At 39.0% G+C, this 23238-nt stretch overlaps 1 protein-coding gene across 2 annotated transcripts in view; it reads left to right on the top strand.

The window, feature by feature from the left end:
* APBA2 (amyloid beta precursor protein binding family A member 2) overlaps positions 1-23238 on the top strand; it is a 96376-nt gene that overhangs the window by 34674 nt on the left and 38464 nt on the right. For both annotated transcript variants that reach the window (XM_051770506.1, XM_051770504.1), the window contains exon 2: positions 19171-20177. In XM_051770506.1, coding sequence (XP_051626466.1) covers positions 19209-20177 — 969 coding nt within the window. In that variant the 5' untranslated portion in view covers positions 19171-19208. The remainder of the gene's footprint in view (positions 1-19170; positions 20178-23238) is intronic.

Raw genomic sequence — 23238 nt, 5'->3', positions numbered from 1 at the left:
AGGTACATTATCCTCAACATTTAAGAAGCTGAAAATGCTTTTGAGAATGCATGCCAATATCCAGGGAGGCCTTGAAAGCAAAGTAATCAGGACTCTTTCTAAATGTGTAGCCTGCAGATGAAGTATAGATCCACTTGTTTAGTTAATGTATTTCAGATGTACATTGTTTCAGAGTACTGGTTACTTCCATATGTAGGTAGTTTTGTATGGTTTTAACTTTAATAACAGTGTTTATTGTTCATTGGAGACTATCATGTATCAGTCAGGGTCAGAACTGTTTACCTGACAGTAGCTCGTTTAATTCTTCCTGCCCCATCCTCGCCTCCATTGCTTGGCAAAGGGGGAAAAGTCAGGATGAATTTCCTTCCACTTAATGTTGGAATGATTACACCTACAAGATGTGTTAGACAATTTTATAACTAGGCCTTAGTGTCTATTTACAAAGTTTACTTTGCTCCCTGACCAACTCTTACTCGCTTCCCAGAATATGTACAATCAGGATATGGATTCTGACACTGTTCATTTATTACAAATAATTGTTCCTTTTATTGCCTTGAATGATCATTTTATTAAAAAACTGATCAAATGAAAGAGAAATACTGTGATTTCTAGGTTTGGCCTTTTTTTTTCTGTTTTGAGCATTTTGGTATTATTTATTACTGTACTTTGCAAGGCAGGTAAGAATTTCTGCCCTTTTGTTCAGAAAAAAGAATGTTTTAATTATATGTGTATTTTGTTGGCTGATCACCTTCATAGGTGAATTGTATAACACACCTGATTCTCAGACAGTATTCTGTGTTGTTCTTTCATTTCGGGCCAATAACGGACAAATTAAAGCGTGGTATGTGAACAACAGAATATTTAATATACGTGCACATTAACTGCTGGCAGTGTGTGACTGTCCTGCAGAGAACCCAAGCAAGGAGGTGTGGAAGTGGCTCAGCACAGCTCCCAGAGCCCTCGCTGTAGGTGTGAGCTGCCACACTTGTGCTCAACTCCTAAAAACTCACTGTGGGTGTCTCCAGCTCTCTGGAGCATGGGCATGAATTCGTGCAGAGAGACATGGCTGGGAAAGTGGGACAAGCAGGATTTAGATAATGCAAATTGAGAAACAACATTAAATATAAGTGCCTTTTTTTCCACCAGTGATGTTTTATACATCCAAGAACATGGAAATTTGCTTCTGTGGCTAAAATTTTAAACTGGAATTTCAGTTGAGTCACAAATAGAGATTTCTTATTTTATTTGTATTTCTAATTTATTTTTAGTGTTTTTTGAGATGCACACATGAATTTTGTTTCAGCAGTACCTACTCTAAGAGCACATGTATTGTGTTTAGCCAGTGAAATTCGAGTCTTCCTTCAGCAGATGTCTAAGGTTATGACTGAGGAGGACGGACGTTCTGAGCAAGATTACTCCTGAAAGTAGATACAGAAAAAAAATAAAGTATTTGGATACATGTTTGGAAAATATTTTAAGAACAGTAAAAGGAAATAAGCTTGATAGCTAATAAAAAAATAAAATTAAAATAATCTGAAAGTAATCAAGTTTATTCTTACTCTGCCAACTTTGTAGTTTTGCTTCCCCTGCCCCCAGTGATATTCTCCTCTTAGCAACTGTATGAAAGGCCAGGCAGAGATTGCATCTGCTTTGGAAATAATGAACTTGATGAACAGACCCAAAGCTGCAAAGATAAACTAAACACGCTGGAGGAATAGTTTTAGCTAATGCTTTTTGGTTACAATATCCTTACAGGGTGGCACTTGTAATAGCCACAGATTTATTATTTTTTTTTATTTAACTGAAATCCTTCTAAATAACATAATAAAAAAATACAGACAGATGTTTGGTAAAAGCTGAGTTGTAACATTTTTCAGACATTCCTGTCTCTCAGCAACAGACAGCAAACCCTGAATGCATTTGCTACTTTGCCACTTAATATAAATAAATTAGTAAACACATTTTCGAAGTAAGTCAGGAGCAAATTTTATCCACTTGTACAACATTCTGTAAATTTATAGACGCATTATAGATTAATGGTTTTTGATCTGTAAACTAAATATCCAGGCACAAAATAGTCAAGGTATGCAACAGGTACGATTTACTTTGAGCCACCTGTTCTCATTATCTGTGTGTTACCAAATGTTAAATCACTGGCCTGAGGCCTGTTCTGAATAGCACACACAGCTTTATCATGGGAAAAGAAAAAAGATGCTCCTTACTTTGGAGAATCACATTTTGAAATAGAGACATAACTTTAGCATTTTGAGCAACTGTTGAAATTATAAGAAAAAGAAGTATAAAAAAGGAAGATGTGTGATAGAGTAAGATGTGAAAATCTAAAATCTGAAATTTAAAAACATCTAGTCCATAACACAGATTATCAGCGCACTACTCTTATGCAAGAAAGGTATAATATTCATAATACAAACATTCACAGAGCTCAGTTACTTTGCAGTAAGACCCACTTACCTGGCTTGATAATGAATTTGACACTGAGAGAAGGCATGTTAAAGAAATACTGCTTGTGAAGGACATGAGATCCCGAATCAGTCTGAAGATCTGTGTTGTGCTTTATTGAGCAGTAACAAGTCATTGCTGTACGTGACATGAACTTCTGTACATCCTTAATATTTACTTACCAAATTTCACACTACTCTGCAACTGAAGTACAGCACTACATTCAGTGTGCTTTTCATAAGGTATTAATGGTATAGAAAGCACCCTACTCTTACCTGTTAAAAAAAAATTGCATTTCAGAAAGATTGCTTTCAGCAGCTTGGCTCTATAAACACCTATTACATAGCTCTTTATAGAGATACCAGAATTTTGTGGAACACTTCCTTGCCCAGAAGTGTCTCAGGTTAAGAATTTCATCATTGGTTCCTAATTTTCATCCAAACAATTTGACCTTCTGACAGATGAGGCCATTTTGTGCAGTGACTTTGTTTGATGTGTTCTAATGACACCAGCAATGGTTTTTGTATTTGGCATTTTTTAATTTTAATGAATATTTTCACTGATAATGAACTATTCTCTGTGGGCAAAATTCTCTTTAAACTAAACTGCGTATTTCTGCAGATAAGAGATCATATTCTCTATAGTGTTGATTAAAAGAGTGATTTTTGACCTAATTGTTTGGAAAACTGATGCACATAAACTTTAATTTTATATCAATCAAAATTCAAATTTATATAAATATTTTTTTCAAATAATCCTAGTAATAATTCCTGAATTTGTGTGAATAAAAACAGAAAGTTAGAATTAATACATGTCTCCACATGTATCACCTTAATTTATCTGAAAGGTAGGACTGTCTTAAAGCTATTCAATGGCCAAGTTTGAGTTAGGTAGCATGGCTTAGAGGAAAAACTCACCAGGCCCAGTATCCCATCTCCCAGAGTGGCCAAAAGCAGATGCTTAGTGAAGATAGGAACAGAGTAATATTAACTAATGAGACATCCAGAACTGTCTACCTGTTTCTATGAGTTTGGGAGTCTTTTTTAATTAAAGCATTTTGCTTAGGACTTTTTTCCTTTTGATGAAAGAGAAATGATTGCTATGAAATTCTTCAGTTTTAAAATACTTCAAATGAGCCTCAGAAGTAAATGAGACTTCTTGTACAGAAGAAAGGTGCAAGTTTATTCTGTTTTACCCCAGAGACGTTCCAAGCTAGGTCTTGTTCCTGCTCTGCCTCCCATAAGGTTAAGTCTGGTCTGCCTTTTTTACGTCCTAACCTAACAGAAATGTTTGTGGCTGTGGTGCTGGTTTGGGACCCAGGAAATAAAGGACGAGTTCCCATAGTTCAGGTGCGTTAGTGGGTCCCCAAGGCATGGGAGGTGTGCATTTCTGCAGTCAGACAGGTGCTGTGTGCTTCTGGGTCTTACACACTGAGGAACTGCTGCCATTCTCCAAACTCAATGATTGTGTTCCTGCTTTGCTGGGCAAGGTCTGAGATGGCCTTTGGGGTCAGCTGGGCACTGCACAGCCACAGGGTTAGTTCTGCCAGATCCACAGGAGAGGGGCAGTGTCCCTGCTGCTCCCTGAGCTGCGGCAGAGCTGCAGGGTGGGAGTTCATTTACCAAGGTGACCTTACAGGTGGCCCTGCTGGACCTGCAGTGACTTAGTGAGAGTCAGTTCAAGTACAGATGCCAGAGTATCATCTGTTTTCCCTTTATGCAGCATGTCCCAGTCCCCAGAGCTGGAGGGAGCAGAGAGCTCCGGCAGAAGGCTCGGAGCTCATATCCTTGGGGTGCTCACACAGCACCAGCACAGGAGGGGCGGGTCATGGCGTGTCTCTGATGCCGAAGAAGAAGACTCCAAAGCATTGTGGGCAGTGCTTTGTTTTGATAACTGGTTCTGTGTAAACTTGCTGAGCTGTGACAGTACTGCTCAGAGCACCATAGAAATAATTCCACATTCAAAATACTTACATAGGAGGAAAGGTCTTATTTTCTTAAGGTGCATATCAAATCAAAGCTGGTGGGTGTAAGGTTTCAAGCCATCTTGAGGATTTGCTATGGTGATTGACAGAGTATTTATCTTTTAACCAGTTGTTATAAATTGGAGAGGATTTTTACTGATGTGCAATTTATGCCTTAGAGACAGAGAGGAATAATCTAATCTTGCTTTTCAAATGAGGTGATCATCCACTGTGGAGCAGTGTGCCTGAAACAACAACCAGCTGCAAGCTACAGAGATTTTTTCAAAGGTTGAAAATGCAAACTACCATGATATAATTCACTGCTAACAAAGCCTCTGATTATCTTCATTATCTACTATTCTTATTAAATCTTGATTTTGTAAAAGGTCTCATAAATTAACCTTGCAATTTGCTAATTCTGCTTGACAAAGACAGACTGTTATATCTTGAAGAGAACTTAGACAATAGTCTTTACCTTTACTTTGTTCTTTCAGCAGATTGTTTTACTTATTTACTAAATCTGCTAGTGGTGCAAGTATTTGTATGAATTTGAAAAAGACAACATTCTATTAGCAAGAGAAATGCAACCTAATCCTCTTACTCTAATTAAATGGGGACGGTGTTAATGAGGAACATGTCAGTTGTCAATGCCTGAAAAATCTAATTTTGGGTGAAGTTCGACTCATTAAAATAATGCTGTCAATCCTTTCCTGTAACCCTTTAAAGAAAATTTCATTTTTTCCTATGATTAGGGTAAGTGAGTATCCATGAAACTGTTCACAGGACTTCAAGGTCACTAGTGATGAAAAGAAGCCTTTTTGAAGAGTTACTGTACACTGAGAATCAAGAAGCTGTAAAATTTGAGTGTAAATGGTTGGGTGTGAACTGCTAACCCAGTACTTAGACACCAAGTTATTAGAAAGTTAAGCATCTCCGTTTTCTTTTACAGATGAAACCTTTCCACTGACCTACCTCCAGTTACTGTCAATTGACATTTTCAATATCCCAAACACCTCCTACTCCAGCCCTCGAGCCAATCATTGAATGGAGGCTCTTGGAGTAGAGGCGAAATGTTTGGCTTAAATGGTACATCTTGAAATGTTTTGCTGCATCTCCAGGCTTTATTTAAGGTGACCTATTCTGTCCTAGTCCCTTCTGCATTATTATTGAAATAGTGTACTTAATGTACCTCTGCCTAACCTGAAATGAGAATTTATTGAAGGAAAGTAGGGGGTTTTTTTCCCCTCAAGACTGGATAATCACATACATGAAATCAAAATACAATGATTAATTAACTGCCTGTGGAAAGTATTTCCAGTTTTATTGTGTTAAAACTTCAGGAGATGCATAATGCAAAAAGAAAAATCAAAGGATCTTTTCTTGGTAAACCATAAACTAAAGCATAAAATGCTAATAAGTAAGTTCTGAACATTAATTGCTTGTATACCATGTATTTTAAAAAACATATCAAGTTTAAGAACTTCTCTTCCTTCTTAATGGAAAAAGGACAAAATTTATTTCAACAAAGAAAGCTGATGGCAATAAAAACAAAACAGTTAAAAACATATTAAAGGCATAATTCTATAGTATTAAAATAATAAAATAGCCTCTCTGTAAATGAAGGTGAGCCAGAATGAGAGTTAGCAGCAGTTCTGTGAAACCACAACAAAGAGTAAAGGGAGTGGAATACTGTGTTAGGAAGATTGTTATGTTTTATTAATGTGTAGCTCACGGGCACAAAGTCTGGTGTAACAGCTCCTAAAAGCCACATGTCTATCAAAGATACAGAGTGTTGCCACAATGCTTTTGTGATCCTTGCATCCACCCTGAGGAGCTAATTTTTAAATAACCATAGTTTCTTGAAAGCTGTAAAGAAAAAACATTTCGGATACACAAGTCACAGGAATATGTGTGGTTGCTATATTTCAGGTGGAACTGGATGCGACCAAAATCCAACATTTTTGTTATGTATATTTGATGATGTTGAATTAACTAACTACCTTATGGTTATCTTATGAGATTTTTAACAGATAAATTTATTCCATTATATAAATCCTCAAAGTACTTAAATAATGACATTTAAATGGCAAGATCACAGTTTTGGAAGAAAGGGATATGGGTTGGGGCAGTACTATCTTGGCATTCCTCAAAGCCAGAAAAATAATCTCTGGTAAGATAATTAATCTTTCAAATTATTTTAAGATCAGAATAGCCCCATAACTTTTCTAGAGAGATTCCTAGTCTTTTTTCTAGTGGGAACAGGGGCTGAAGGAGATAAAATTATACATTTACTGCTCATACCTATGTAGATATTAATACTATACCTATGTATATAAGAGATACACAGCATATACAAGCAAGCATAACATGCATGACCTGTTAGAGAAGGCTTATTTTCCTCTGAAGAAAGTGGGAGGGTAGAACTGGGTGTCTGACACACAGTTTCAAAAACTGAAGGTTTCAAAGTCGTGATGGGCTAAAATTATCCCTGCGTGTGTGTAAACCTACTTAGCAAACACCCATTGAGTTATTTTGCATCTGTGACAGCAACAGAGTGCAAAGTTTGCTCAAACAGCTCAAATATAACTAAATTTCTTTCCTTTCTTACTCTGTGTCACATTCAGTAAAAGCTGTTTCCGTCAGAGCCTGCAGTGATGTCAGGTCTGATGTCGTGTGTGCAAGGAAGGGTCAGATCCCCGCTCAGAGCAGCTGCACCTCAGCCAGAGGGAGTTCTCTGCTCCAAAGAAATGGTCAAATGTACAGCATGGGTTGGCATTCTTGTGGAAGGAACCAACGGATGTTACGTTTCTTCTTACTGGGAAGACGCTTTTTTTGCAATGTCATTTTTTCCTCTCAAAACATGAACTTTTGAATTTACCCCTCTTGTCAGAAGTATTAATCCCTCACATTGAAGGAAGTCCCCAAATCATATCACCTATACCCCCAAGTCACTAGTCACTGTATAGGTTTGATGGCTTAAAAGGCTCTTCTAGGAATTTGCCATGGTGAACTAACATTTTTTCAGTGTTTTAGACAAAGTAAATTTTGTCTCACCCTTGTACAAGATTCCTGACTATGCAATACAATTTCCAGTCATTGTTCAATCTGTTCAAAAGGCTGGATTATTGTAGACCAAAAGGAAGAATTTCATGTATTAACAGACATTTTAGATGGAATAATTTAGTTTTATTGCTAAAATAGTAATTAAATCTACATTAGAGGCCAAATGAGTAAGTTTTCCTTTAGTGTTTCCAGTGAACAATCAAAAGCAGTTTGCCAGACTTCGGAGTAGCCTCCTGTGGTGGGGGGAAACAGTTTCCCCCCTGAAGTTATAAAATGGTAAAACCCCAGGGGATGGTGACCCTTGAAGTTTTGAGGTTTTACCCAATGAGCGCAAAATATAAACATATCACAAGCAGAATGGAAGAGATGGTTAGTTGTAGGTTGTTGTGGTAGAGAGGTGGCCATGTTCTGAGGCCACGAGGAAGGGGCTCGGAGCCCCTTGGGGCCTCTGGGCCCCCCCAGCCCCCGGCAGGGGGGCTACAGAGACTTAGAAGAGTGTTAAACTAGACCAAGTATCTGTAGCTAGAAAGCTGGGAGTTTTTCTCCACTGTGAGTGAGCAGAAGAAGCAGCGGCAGAACAACACTGGCCAGAGCAGTGGCAGAGAGCCAGAAGAGATAAGACCAAGCAGCAACAACAGGCAGGCAGCAACACAGAGAGAACTCCTGGAAGGAGAGGGAGAAAGAGAACGAGAGCCAGCAGCAGAGAGAGAACTGAGTTCTACAGAGAAAGTTTGGGTAAGAAACTGAAACCAAAAGACTCCAAACTCCTTGGAGACCCCTTACCTCCTAGAAGGGAGGGGTGAAGTGCAACATGCACTGCAGAGGAGCTGAAAAGCTCAAAGCGTCCTGGAAAGCTGGACCAGGATGGCCAAAGGAATGTGGAGAGGGTGACCTTGCCCTCCCTCCCCCGCCGCTGCTTGAGACAGAGCACAGGAGCTCTGGTAGAACTCTTGAGGCAAAGGCTTTCAACTGAAAGCTGCCCGAGACGTTCTGACTCAGGGGTGAATTCCCTGAGGAAGGGACCTTCATGGGGGTCTTACACCCCATGATATGACTGTAGTGAAGTGAGTTTTGTCCCTGCTACGCAGTCCACGGAAGAGAAGACCCTCGCTTGAAGACAGCGGGCCGAGGGGCTTGGATACCCCTCGTGTGTACTGGCAGAGATCCAGATGTAGATGCTGCATGAGAAGAAGAGAACCTGCTGCCTTAGAGACATTGCTGCTCTGAGAGTGGAAAAGGATCTTTCCTTCTTCCCTCCTGGACTTTTATTTGGAGGGGAGAAGAGATTTGATCCATTGTAAATACTTATGTCATGGTAGAGATAATTAAGATTGTATATAATGTATTGTAGTATTTATTTTGTACAGTCATTGTAATATATTCCCTTTTCCCCATTTAAGTCTCATGTGGTGTCTGGAAACCATCTCACACTGGGTTGAAATGTGGGAGGAGGCTTGGACTAGGGAATTGGATTTTTGGGGCTCTCAAACCATGACACTTCCATAGTCAGCAGAAAGGTCCTCTGTGAAACATTGTACAACTGGGTATAATCCATTCTAGGACAGACTAACAATTCTACCAGAGCTGTGGGTGGATTGCAAGTTGTCTCACAGTGGCTAAATGTGTTTAATTGAATGGCATATATTCTTTATACATAATAATGTTAGTATGTGCTATACTTTTCCCTTATTCCTGGATTTCCTTCCCTTGTTCCTATACATCCTATACTTTTCCCTTACTCTCAGTGAATTAGGAAATACAATAATCATAAGAAGATACTAAAATTTATATGTATTATGGAATAAAATTTAAAGTTGATGCCTCTGCATAGCTATCACTGGAACATTTGAGTGCTTGAGGGGTACTTTTTTCATTATTTGAAACTGATTCTTGGAGCGGAGCAGTCCCAAGAATAGGCCATAAAATCTCACTGTCTTAAATTTGGAGTCACATCTTATTCTGCTGAATATAAATGTTCTGCTTCTGTCCTTCCCTCTGTTTAAGATGTTTAATGATATCCATTTTTCACTATAGCAACTTTAGCACTGCAAAACTGATACTGATGTTTACTCACACTATATGGATGCAACACTATGGGTTTAGTATCAGTCTTTGAGCTGTGGAATTGAACCCTGGAGTATGATTAAAGCCACATCAACAATAAATGTTAATTAGAGATGTGATCACATATTTTTATTACTACTGCAGGAAATAGCAAAACTTTTTAACTATAAAAGCCACATTCAGTTGGGATAGATGTTCAAGAACACCATCTCTGCAGTGCCATTGGATTTTACACTGTCTTTAGCATTTCTTTGTCTGCTCTACTTTTAATTTCAGTAGGTGGGTTCTTATAGAGTACTTTTAGAATGGCTTTTACGACATAGTTACTGGATTTTAAAAGCTTATTAGATTAAAGCAAATGGAACAAATATTATATACCATGCAAAGAAACGCAAAAGCACAACTCAGAATGTAAAGTCTTTTAAAAATAGGAAAAATAGTTAAAGTCATCTCTGTGGTTTAACAGCAGCAAAAGACATTCCATTGTTTTTTTGTAGTTTCAGGGCCAGGAGCTGTGCATGGTATGTGGCTGGTCAGTATATGCTATACATCTCTTCGGGATGTGCATACACAGTTCATATTCTACTCAGAGTGCCACCTGCATGCTGACAGAATTGTTACAGCAAGGGAGTAACTCAGGACAGTCTGCTCCATGTGAAAAGCACTGCCTGTGGATACAGGAATGTGTAGTTTGCAGTACCTAATATACTGCAGCTGTTGGAGCTTTAAGCAGCATTTCTGCAGGACTGCAGCTGAAATAATCCTAACATACAGAAATGTGCATTTGTTATCTCAGAACTTTAATTTCTCACTCTACTGTCGGTTCTTAAACTAATAAGATAAGTGTAATGGTGACTAAGCATGGACATAAAATTTTCATTCCTGTTTGTCTATTCAGTGACTTTTTTTCCCCCCCAAAATATTATCTTTTGTGACTGCCTCAGACACAGTTGAGTAAGCAGAGAATGATAAGGGAATTTTTTTGGCCTTAGCTACCCAGGAAGACCCTAGTGGCTACTGTTGAGATAACTAGCAAGTAATGTATTTTAATGCCATCTATTTTTAGATGCTGTTCGTTTTCACTTCCCCCCCACACTTCCCTCGTTTCTTTAGGAATCATTCTTTCTCTGCTTCCCATGCAAATATCTTATTTTCTATGTTTCAGTTATATTAAGCGTATTAAAATAATATTTAGATGATCAGTTGAAGCTCTGGAACACTGAATAGCACCAAATTTATAGTAACTGATGCCTTAAGCCCCTAATGATTTTTATTTTTCTAATATTTGTAAAACTTATAAATTTTATAGGTAGGTTTTAAAAGCAGAAACCCCTTTTTGCCTTGTTCCTTTCCCTTGTTTACACATTCCCTAACCCCATTCTATGCCTTCTATATCAAACCTACCCCTGAATTCAGTAGCAGTGTTTAGTCTTTTGTCAAGGCAAAGGCCTAGACTGTTTGGAGAACAGCATATCAGGGCCTAAACCACAGAATACGGTCAAAAATTAGGTAAATATGTACCCTTTGTGCTCTGATGAGGCTGAAGATGATGAAGTAAGTGGTCCCAAAAAGACCCCAGACCCAATTCTCAGGAGGAGGGCCCGGGGCGGACCAGAGGAAGGGCCAAAGGGTGGACACATCTGGGATTGGATGGATAATGCTATAAAATGTAACCTCTCGGGCCTTGGGAAATAAACCCTTTCTTATCTCACCCCTAATTAACTGCTCCGGAGATTTTTTCAGCACCAAAATACACAGGCAACATTGCCTTTAGCTGTTTTTCCTCCTGGCCTGTTCCAGCTGTGCTTTTAACAAATTAGAAGGCAGGTAGTACAAAATAGTGTGTTATCATAAAAGTATAACATTTGTACACTGTGTGAGGGTGAGAAATTAGGGTTAAAAGGAAGATCTTGAATCTGAGACTTAACATGTTGTTGCAACAATTAAAAAATTCAAATAACTTTTGTTTCCATTTTTGATTTGTAACTTTCTTATTTTTTTGTCCTTACTGAAAACAAGGGATTGTGCATAACTGGCTGCAGGGTCAGTGTTGGATGAATCCCAACTGCTCTCAGCCTCTGCAGGTGAGCTTGGTATCCAACTCCCAGCAGTTACTGTGTGAATCAGAGGCACTGGGGGAACACGGACCAGCTCTTCTTTCTCCCCCCCATCACAAAAGATGTCTTTGGTGGTTTTCTGCTTGTTTATTCAGAGTGTGTAAAGTGCTTTCTTTCCTTTAGACTTGGGGGAGCCCCAGCCTGACATTAGCTCAGCTGAGACAGGAAAGAAGAAAGAAATTCCCAAAGACATCTGACTACAGTGTTGATTTTATAATTTTTTTGACAAATTGTCATCATTTTCTAAAGGCACTCATAGAACAGGAAAGGAGTCAGATTAAAATGATTTTGAATGGAATTTCACAGGACAAAAGAAAATACATTTCTGAATCCCAAAAGGTTTCTGCTTGGTGCAAAAAACAGTGTTTTAAAATGTATTTTCTTACTTGAAGTTTGTTGGATTTGATTTTAAATAAAGAAAAAGGATAGAAAACCTAGATAGCAAGTTGCTCTTAATTATATCGACATTTTATATTTGCTACTCTTATTTTTATATCACTATTGAGAAGAGGTCAATAAATATACATGAGGTTTTTTTGTTTTAAATTCAAAGGCTTCAGAGAAAAAAAACAGACATTTTCTAACTGGCCTGACTAATAATTAGTGTTAGGTTGTGCCAGCCTTACACTGAGAAACTCTCCCCAACTCTAGTAACATTGAGATGGCACTCAGATTGACATAGTATGACCTTAATTGAATTGTGTTGGGGTAGTCCTGATTGTAGGAGACAGTCTTCCTCTGGATAGATATCCAGGGACTGGATCAGTGTTCCACAGGCTCACCGTGTGCATGGGGGACCAACGTGCCCAGTCCTCGCATGCCGTGTGTCCTTCTACCTCTCCTCTGTCAGAGATCCTGTGCTCCTCCTGACACCCCTGCTCACAGCTTAGTCTGCTGGCAGGGACACAGGCACATTAGAGCTCCTGTGGGAGTAAGGATCCCATTTATACCTGCTTTTAGAAGGTCTGGCAGGTAATCCTGCACTCTTCTTCTGCACGATGAATTCTTATGGTCTGGAGAGTCAGCTCCACTGAAAAATGAAGTTAATGCAGTTTGGCCTTGGGGAATCAAATGACTGCATAATCTGACAGTCATGGCAGACTCATGTTCTGTTATCTGCTTATTAAAAATTCTGGTTCCCAATATAGGTTCAGTCACAATTCCTCTCGACCAACTTAGCAGATGGGAGTATTAACTATTTCTTCTGTAATTAAAGCCTACTGAGATATACTATTAGTTTGATATTAAAATTGTTCTGAAGGAATTGAAGGTAGATTTTTTCCACTTTAATTTATCTCTTTATTCGAGAAGAGAATGGTATAATTAGTGTAAAGCCCTGCAATCATGAATTTTCTGATGCAGTTCTGTTGAAAAATACCGTTATCTCAGTTACAGGTGTAGTGAGTAACTTGATAAATGTAGCAGTTCTAAACATATGTCTGTGTTAAAAGGGTTGGGTGTTGTTTTTTCTTTTTTTACAGCATTTCTGAATTATGAATGTATAGGGCTGACATATGGAATAGCTTCAGTCTGCAGTGCATCAAAGCCCCAGCTCAGCAGCATTGGAGCAGCCCGTATGCCATACATGGTATAATCTCATGTGACAGTAAATTGTGTTGCATCTGAAGCTGCCTTTTAAAGGGTAGAGATATCTTTTAGAACCACCTTGATAGCAGCTAGATTGCACTGGCTGGCTGGGGAAAATAGGAGGTATTGAGCAGTTTCAGGGAAGCAAAACTTGGACTGAATTTTGTCAAAACTGACAAATGGAGCAGATATTTGAAGTGTGGGAGAAAGGAGACTGAGAAGTAGGTGAAGAAAGGAACCTGGAAAGGAGTAAACACAGGAAAGAGGCCTTGCAAAATAAAGTGAGTACATCAAATTGAGGCCAGTAAAACCCTTAGGTTCACCTGTAATTTGCAACAGCAGGGCTCAAAAATCATTTGGCTGTTGATAAGCGTGCAGTAGTATGTTTGTTGTCAAAAGAACCTAACAATGCTCCCTACCCCCTCGGATCACCGTGCACATTAGCTATAAAAAACTAAGTGCTTTTTTTGTTCCCACTAAAATGCTATTCAATTTGTGAATTAAGGATGGATGTAAAGCAGTTCTTTAAACACAGCCAGGAAGACTATACTGAGTATTTAATTTTATCCCCATGTTTACAATTGCATACCATTTCCCATTTTTACTGCTAGTTTAATTAGTCTCTTTCATTGGAAAGAAAGTAGAGGTATTTTTCTACACAGGTGAAAAGATGTAGAAGTGTTAAGGTCCATAAACCCCTCACTACAGCTGTTTGGGATTAGGTACAAGGAACTCAGGAGAAAGCTAGTGACTACAATGAGCACTGATTAGAACAAATTCCCGCTGTAAGCCAGTACTCCTGTTTCTGGGAGCAGAAGAAATTGGTTCCCCTGTGTATACTCCACTTTACTGCTACATAGAAATTCTGCAGATTGATTTTCTTTTCAACATTGAGCTGAAGCAGGGAAAATTAAGAAAAATAAAGCAAAACCATTATTGAAAGAAAAACATTTTTATTGAGAACCATTAGGTCCCGTAATCGCTGATCTTGACAACACTGATAGAGATTCAGTATGTACTGTACAACTGAAATAGGGGTTTGCTTGTCTCAGCAAGATAAAATTATTAAATCCTAAGGAAGGTAAAGAAGGATAAAGCACTGACCCTGCCATGTTCCCAGGAATTCTTCTTTCCACCCCCAGCCAGAAGCTGAAAAATGCACTTCGAGTGATACAGAAGTCTGACCTAACTCTCTACTATCAAGGAGGGAGGTGAGAGACAAGAAGGAGGAGGGTGTCTTACACTAAGCAGAAGAAGTGATCTGTTAATTTACTTGAAGCCTTTATTGATAAAGTGCCACTGGATCCAGGAAATCATTACTCCTCTCTTCACTTTGACACTGGAGTAGTATTAGATAGAAATCCAGTATTTTCTCCAATTTCAAGAGTACATTAGCTAACATTCACATATCAGTTACAATGTAAACTTGTAACAGCATAAGTATGTTGAAAAAATTAGAAAAAGTAATAATCTCTGTAGAGGATTGGTTAGAAATGCGAGGACATATGAACATGGCTAAGGCTATGGATGAGCTGCTAAAGTATAAGACTACTGCTAAAGTATAAGCAGTCTGACTAGGCCCATGAGAAAGTCTGAGATAGCAGGGCCCTGAGAAAGCGGCAGTGTCCTTGGGTATTCTAAATTGAGCTGAAAAACTGGAGCTAGGCATTACCAAAACAAAGACACTTAACGAGCCACCTGTGTAAACAATGGAAAGCAGTTAAAATGATATCACCACCTAACTGAGTACCAGTAATGAGCCTAATTTCTGTAATATTCATGAACCTATTATAGAGTGTATATTAAGCTGCTGTCAATCTACAATAAACGAAGTTCTGGATTCTCACACTGAGGTGTCTAGAGCTTTCCGTCGCGACAAATCTCTGCAGTCAGTGACTCAGAAGGCTTTCCAAAGTAGTCTAAATAGTAGAACATGTGGCAGAAATTTGGTATCTATGGCATTTCTAAAAAAAAAAAAAAAGTCCAAATTCTGGTTTTATTCTTTTAAAAACTGAATATGTGGGGTTCAGTTAATTGTCATCAACTTACCACTAGGTAAACTAATGTCTCTGTAGGTGAGGAGACAAAAAAGTTTAGACCTGTGCTCCTCAGTAACTTTGCTGTTATAAAATAAAACAGCTTAGAAAATGCCTAGAACGCTTTTAGGTTTTAAAATATTTAGGTTATGCTAAACCTATTTTATGACTAAAATATTTTTCTAGGAAGCTTGAGAGATATTTTGAAGAAAACTAGGTTACCTTGCCTAATACTTGAGTTAAACTACAGCTGTTTGTTTCCTTGACAGAAATGTACGTGCAGCTCTATAAAGAGCATTTCTCAGACTTGTGTTTGAAAACTCTGTTCAGTAATTCCAATGTGTCCATACAGTTGTAGAAGTTACATTTCATAGTTGAAGATGGTATAATCAGTGCACATTCAGCCTGCAATTCATGGGCTCAAAATAACAAATGCTGCCTTTTTATTTCAGTACTTTGTTCCCTAAAAAGTAGTGCCTGTCTGCGAAGATTACGGAGGAGGCCAACTAGAATTATAATTGTTGTGCAGAGATTGCTTTGCAACTTCAGTTTCCATAACATTAATATCAGCCTTGCCTCTTACCAAAGAATCAGGCTTATTTTGCCTCAGTTCCAGCATACAGGGGTAAAGCACTGTCGTCAGTCATTGCCTCAGACTGAATTTACTGAAAACCCGTTTCCCATGTCCTAGGATGTCAGTGCTTGAGAAGAGTTATTTTCTCTACTTCTTAACCACCTATGCTCCAAAAAGTTTCCAGTCTGCCACTATTTCCCCAAGTTCCTCCTTTCCATCCCTCCCATGGTGCCTGTGCTGCATTTTAGAGGTGGCTGGGGAGGCAGAACTGCAGCTGCTGTCATTGATGACATTGATGCTGCCCCGCTGAGAACACTTTTCTCAGAGCTCCTGGCTGGCAGTGCCCACAGCTGTTGGAGGAGCTGGCACACTCCAGCCATCCCTGCCTCCAGGCCCGTGCCCTGTCTTGTCCACCTCCTTTTGGCTCTCAGAGCACATTCAAACAGCTTCCTGTGCCATGCACTGTTATTCAACACCTAGAACACAGTGGATTTTCCTGCAGGTGAGTAACATCTCTGAGCATTCCTTACTGGAATTTATAAAAGGCTATCACTGTAGTGAGACCAGGGCCTGGATACTAAGTGAAGATTCTTAGATGTGGGTGGAAAAACTCCATTACACTGGCTAAAAAAAGGGTTCTTGTCTCCGTATGCTTTAGGAAAATCTGAGTCATGAGTTTCAAACACATGCTCCTTTCTTCTGTGTCTTTAGCTGCACTGTGGTGACTTGTGTCCAGGGTCAACTGCACTGTAAATCTCTATGTACTACTTAATATGAAGAACAATTTCAATTACTAGAGGACTGAAGCCTTTGCAGATGAGAACTGTTCTTTCCCCAAGAGACACTAATTTGTTCTGTTCTTGACAAGAAATAATTTTTGGTTAAGACATGAGATCTCTGTAGTTTCCTTGCAACGCCATTCAAAAATATTATTTGTAGCACTCTGTTTTACCTGATTTTAGGCATGCTTATGTAGTGTGCTTATTTGTGCCTGATCTGGTCTTACAAGCAGCTTGTCTTGCTTGTCGGCAGCATTTTGCAGTCTGTGCAGAGCAGTGCACTGCTGTGACTAGATTGCTGTTTTGATCCAATGTAAAATTTTTGTTAATGCTGCAGTCACAGTATGGGAACATCCGTAGTTTGCAGTAAGTGGAGCTGGCTAAAGGAGAGGCAACCCTAGTGGACGGATTGCTTGGTGGTCTGAGTTTCTTATAACTGACTCCAAAGTTAAAACGGATCCCTAGTTTATTAAAGGGATCATAGTGGGCATACAGATCATGTTAGAAACCTTGCAAGTCTGCTAGTTCTTCTAACAGTGAGGAGGGGCAGGTAATCACTGAGAAAGGTTTGCCTTCTGCTCTGATTTTCTCCTTTAAACTTCTCTTCAGATACTCTATTTACTTTAAAGCTTTTTGTCAAGACTAATTCTGCAAGGTGTCAATAATTAAAAAGAGCTTCACATGCTGGATTCCTTTCATGTCTCCTCCTGCAACTAACATGCATCTCAGCTTTGTCTCTCAGAACCTAGAATCCATATTTCAGGATAGATTTGCCACATGATGTCACTGCAATAATCCGTAGATATATCACATCCCTGGATTTGTCTCACACTAAGGTTTGGGGGTTTTCTTGTGATATCAGAAATTCTGCAGGGATATCTAGGAGGTTTTAGGTTACAGTGACAGGATTTTTTTTACAATTTCATGATGCCTAAGAAATTCTTCTCTACATAGCTACTCTAATCCTCTAAATCCATGCTAATTTTATTGCTTTATGTGTGCACACAAGACTTAGAAAACTGGTTATGTTCATGTGATTGGCTGATATGTCATTGTTTGGTGCATAAGTAAAACATGAAGTTGTGTGGTGCAAGTCAGAAACCTGAGCTCAGTTCACCCTGATGAAGTAACTGCACAGGTCAAGCTTATCATAAGGATACAACAATGAAACACAGAGAAACATAACAATAAAAATACATTGTTTTTCTCTTCCAAATCATACACAGCAGATCATACTTATCAAGCCTCCCTAGAATTAGCTGGTTTGGTTTTTTTTTGGCTATTTTTAATACAGTTCATAGAATCTCTGCTTATTTATTTAGAATCCAGTATTTTTATAAAGATAGGTATTCAAAAGTGTTTAGCAGGAAGAATTAGTGAGCTTTTATTGTAAATAAAATGCCCTGCTGCATTCAGCATTGGTGTGGCCTCCCCTGGGGTACTGTGTGCAGTTCTGGGCCCCATAATTTTTAGAAGGGTGTTAAGGTTCTTGTGCATGTCCAGAGGAAGGCAGCAAAGCTGGTGAAAGGGCTGGAAGGAGTGTCCTGTGAGGGGTGGCTGAGGGCTTTGGGGGTGTCTGGTTTGTAGACAAGGAGGCTGAGGGGTGACCTCGTTGCTCTCCACAGCATCCTGAGGAGGGAAAGTGGAGAGGGAGGTGCTGAGTTCTCCTCCCAGGAGAGGGTATCCAGTGCCAGGATGCATGGGAATGGTTCAGAGCTGTGTCAGGATGGCTTCAGACTGGGCAGTAGAAAGAGGAAGACATTTACCAAGAAGGTAAATGGAACAGGCTTACGATGGCGGTCAGTGCCCCAAGCCTGTCAGCGATTTCACAGGCATTTGGACAAGGCCCTTAAAACGTGCTTTAACGTGGTCAGCCCTGAATTGGTCTGGCAGTTGGACTAGGTAATCATTGTAGGTCCCTTCCAACTGAAATATTTGGTTTAAGAATGGGAAATGCTCCATGGCATCGAGCTAGTAATGGCTAATAGTGAGTGCTTTTTAAAAAAATAATGCTTTTAATAGCAGTACATTATCTTTTAGTGCCCTGTGTGGCTGCCAAGTTAATAGAATTATTCTCCTTTAGTTCTGGTAAGAGCAGGTCAGATTCTAAATGTTTGCTTTCAGTACACGTTAAAGAAATGCCTAAGCTGAAAATTGAAAAGAACTCCCATTTACTGCATAGCGATCAAAGCATGACCCCTTACTGGCAAGAAAAAGAAATTGAAAACTAATTTCAAGGTTCAGGATTAATTCTCTGTCAAATTGACAAAAGAGAGCCTACACTAGAATACACTTATTATAAATGTAGATCCTTCTCTTGATCTGTTCCTTTCAGGGTGCAAGTTATTAGTTTGATTTCATGGTTTCACAGCACAAGCATTTTAAAAGTTAGCTGTCTGAATCTGGTTTAAATATCTACAAACACATGCTTATTACCAAATGAATCTATCAGTTTGCTTCCTATTAACATCACTGAGCTCTACTGATGACCTTTTCCTGAATGTGTGTTTTTCCATCTTCCCTACAGTACTTGCTTAGAAATGATTGTCATGTAAGGAGTTGGCTATGGCAAACAGGAAACATCAAAGCACCACAGCCAGCATGCTGGATCACAGAGTGAGAGCTTGCCCTACTTCATCTCACAGCAGGGAGCCTGAAAGTGAAGAAAGTGACCTTCCTATTGAAGATTATGCAGCAAAAGAGGCACAGCTAGCAACTGTGAGACAAGGCAGTCCTCCCCCCGTGGAACAGGAGTGCAATGACCACAGTGGAGATGGGGACTCCAGCTCTGACTATGTCAACAACACCTCCGAGGAGGAGGACTACGATGAAGGCTTGCCAGAAGAAGAGGAGGGGATCACATACTACATTCGATACTGTCCCGAGGATGACAGTTACCTGGAAGGGATGGACTGCAATGGGGAGGAGTACGTTCCCCACGAGGAGCACCACGTTGAAACAGATGAATGTCAGGAAGCTGTAGAAGAATGGGCTGAAGGTAAAATTCAGCACCAAGATGGAAGTGAGGTGATGGACAGGCAAGAGTGGCAGGAGGGTCAAGATAACAGCATTCAGATTTTGGAGGATGAAGCATCATCTTTGGAGATTCAAGACCAAGAAGAAAACATACAGTACTGTCAAAGTGAAGGTGACTATCTGGACTATTACCCAGCAGAGGCTAATGGCAATTCACAGGGAATGTCACCATACCATTCCAGAAAAGAAGATGCAGAGCTGGAAGAGCAGGAAGAGGACATTGACCAAATTGTAGCAGAAATCAAAATGAGTATGAGCATGAGCAGTATTAATAGTACAACAGAAATGAGTCCAGAGCACACGGGGACTGAAAACATGGCACATGACTACAAAGAGACTTGTTCAAAGGGAGAAGCTGTTCACAGTGCTAACAGGCACGAGGGGAGGCCAAAATCACTGAATATCCCATCCGCCTCTAAGCACAGTGGAGATGTGCATCGAGGATTTAAAGCAAAGTCAAGAACCCCAGAGGACAGACAGAAGTGGCCCCAAGAGCAGGTATGAAGTGCTCTGTTTAACTAGACTGTCAGAGATATTATGCAAGTGTTATATTAATTATTCCAAACAAAATTAGCTATATTTTTATATATTAGCAATCTTTATATATATTTATAAAGATACTATAGATATGCAATATTTTTATAAATATATTATTATATTTATAAGCAATATTTTTACTTTTACTGTTATTGCATTCACAGCCACATAATCACCTGGTGTGTTTAGAAAAAGGTACTGAATGTAATCAGTATATATAGAGAACTAGCAAAGAGGTTTTGCACAGAGAACAGACAATTCTAGGTAAATAAAGGTGTTCCAGTAACATAGGGCAAAACCAGTTTATTTGCTCGATTTTCATTCTGCAGTGGCACACTAGGGAAATTGAAAACTCAGGTCAGCACTGAAATAATTGAATTTTTTTACATTTTCCTGTACCATTGCCTTAGCGGGTGATTACTTTTGTTTTCAATAGAACATATGTCAAGGCTAGATACTGCCCATGTTAAAAGCAACTACAAGGAGTACCTGTATATTACTGTGGTTTTTTCCTAGCTGGACATATCTTGACCTTGACAAGAAGGAATAAATAGGAGCTTTACTTGTACTAAAAATGCTGTTAAGTAGTTTTATCACAGGAATGATGTAGAAGTTAATTTAAGTCATGCATAATCTTTTCTTGTTCTAATGCTGAGTGCCAGAAAAAGAGAGTCTGAGAATGAATCTCAAGCTTTTCTAAAGAACAGAAGTGTGACTTTTTTCCCCTGAAGTTTCAAATTGAATGTGTTAACTTCCTTAGAGAGACCTAAGGTCAGTTTAAAGCTTTGACTTTGCATCTCTAAAGTTACGTGCAGCTGAATATTAGTTATCTTCTGCAATGAAGAGAGATCTGCCTAAAAGAGGTAAAATATAACTTGTATTTAGATGAGATACTAGTAAGATTAAGTGAATTCTTTAATTAAAATGCTTTATTAAGCTTCAGATGCCTAAGTTTCCTATTTCAGCTTTATCAAATCTATAAATGTAGTTTTCTATAGTGAAGTGCCCCACAGTTAAACAATTTAATCTAGGTGATTTCATTAAAAGCAGATATTAAAGTGTTAATTCATCCAGAAAACAGTAAAAGGAAATGAAATGTTAAAGTATATGCTGATGAAACAGGTCAGCTTTTATTATAACTGTGAATAAAAAAGCTTAGGGGAATATTTTCAGACTACCCATATCTACAGCAAGTTTTTAATATTAATTTTACAGTCTATTTTCAGAAGTATAATTATTACCAAATGGTGTAACTTACTATATCAAGGCCCTACTGTCAGCATAAAAGTTGCTGTGTGAATAAGCCCGATGGTCTTAAATTGTTTGAATAGTTACTAGGTATTGGCTGGGAGCAGAGAAGTTGAGTTGGCATATTTTAGACTAGTGATAGTCTTTCTAGCACAGTACACCAGCAGCTGCTACTGGGAGCATGGCTGCTTGCAAGATTTTAAAATATTTGCAGAACAAAAGAGAAGAGGAGCTCTTGAATAAGAATGTGAATTCTTCTATACTTGACTAAAATGGTTGGTTTTTTCCCCCACCAAATGATTGCCTATTCAAAACAAAATTTAAAATAGACTTTCATTTCAACATCTTTTTGTACTCTTTCAAAGTTTATTTATCAGAGGTTGAGCTGAATTGCATTGTACCTTGATCATTCTTGACAGACTGCTAACAACTGAGGGCTGTGCAACACTAGGATATTGATGTAACTGCCCCTGATGTGAAATGAAACAAAAGGACCCAAATATTCCTGAACGGCCTGTCTGAGCTTTAGTTGTTATTTCCAGGCAGTCTTGGGCCAATGCCTTCATTTTGTTTAATAATGGAGGAGGTGCTGCTGTGACAGGTCACAGCCGCTGTCTGGCAGGAGCCCCCTGAGCTGACAGAGTCACTCATAGCACCACAAACTGCTGGCTGATGGATGGAGCTTTGAGCAGTGCCCAGCATTCATTCCTTCAACTCTGAAGAAAGGAAAGCAGAGGTGCAGCAGTACAGATACCGACCTCAGATCAGCACACAGGGCTAAACACGGAGTGACAAGGCATGCATTTAATTAGGAAGGAGACATGGCAAAGTGCTGTGGGCATCTTCACTGAAGAGCAGAGCACATAGACCTCTGAGGAATAAAGGTGTAAAGTCATATTTCTTACAGAGATACTCAGGCTCACAAATGGAGGCATGATGTGATTCTCCCCCTGCCCACCCTGAGGCTCCAGGGGTGTAAGAGTGAAAGGCAAGTTAAATAATCTTTGGCAAACATTACTTCAATATGTGCATCATAAGACTGCTCTTACCTTGCTTTGTTCTTTTCACCTGCTACAGGTTGCTTATTCTAAGCTTTATCTGAAAATCAGGCTTATTTTGAGGGCATTAAACTAAGAGTGCAGTACCCCTTTCTGCCAAAGTGAGTTTTACTCTTAATACGTCCATAATAGTCCAGAACAAAAGGTGCAGCTGGACCTTTAAAATTGAAATTGGACCTCAAAGAATTTAGGTAAATTCCAGAGGATTTTGTCTCTCTTCCGCGGCATTCGAGTCTTTCAATATTTACTATAAAGTGCCTGAGGGATGGATACAATTAGAGTACTGTCTAAATGAACCTGTGTCTCATTATTGAAACCAAGACAGCCAAAATTTTAACTACAATAATTCAAGTTCTTTTATAGTGAAAGGAAAAAACCCAAGGCCGTTGTCAGTACATTTGCTTGCTAAGCTTACTGTTTGCAAAGAATTTGCTTAGAAGATCCTTGGCTTTGTCACCTTGCTAGAAGATCTGTTACTATAAGTGTGCATCTCCCAGTACAAAATACCATGGTGAACGGGATGACAGAGGCAGACATTACATGTGGAGCACTTTTTCACCTCAGTTATCTTTAAATAAATGTAGATTTGAATGCTTTCAGGTTAAATGAAGATACTATCTGTATGTCAGTTTTTGTAAAATATGAGTAAACAGGAAGGTGCATTTTGTTGTTTTATGCACATAGTCTGCTGTCCTTAGCTTTTTTCATGTTTCTTC

The sequence above is a fragment of the Manacus candei genome, unplaced genomic scaffold, assembly GCF_025592945.1.
Source record: "Manacus candei isolate 608988 ecotype Guabito, Panama unplaced genomic scaffold, ASM2559294v1 h1tg000119l, whole genome shotgun sequence".
In the NCBI taxonomy this organism is placed as follows: Eukaryota; Metazoa; Chordata; class Aves; order Passeriformes; family Pipridae; genus Manacus; species Manacus candei.
The sequence above is the reverse complement of the archived record's forward strand: the minus strand, read 5'-3'. Positions and strand labels throughout refer to the sequence as shown.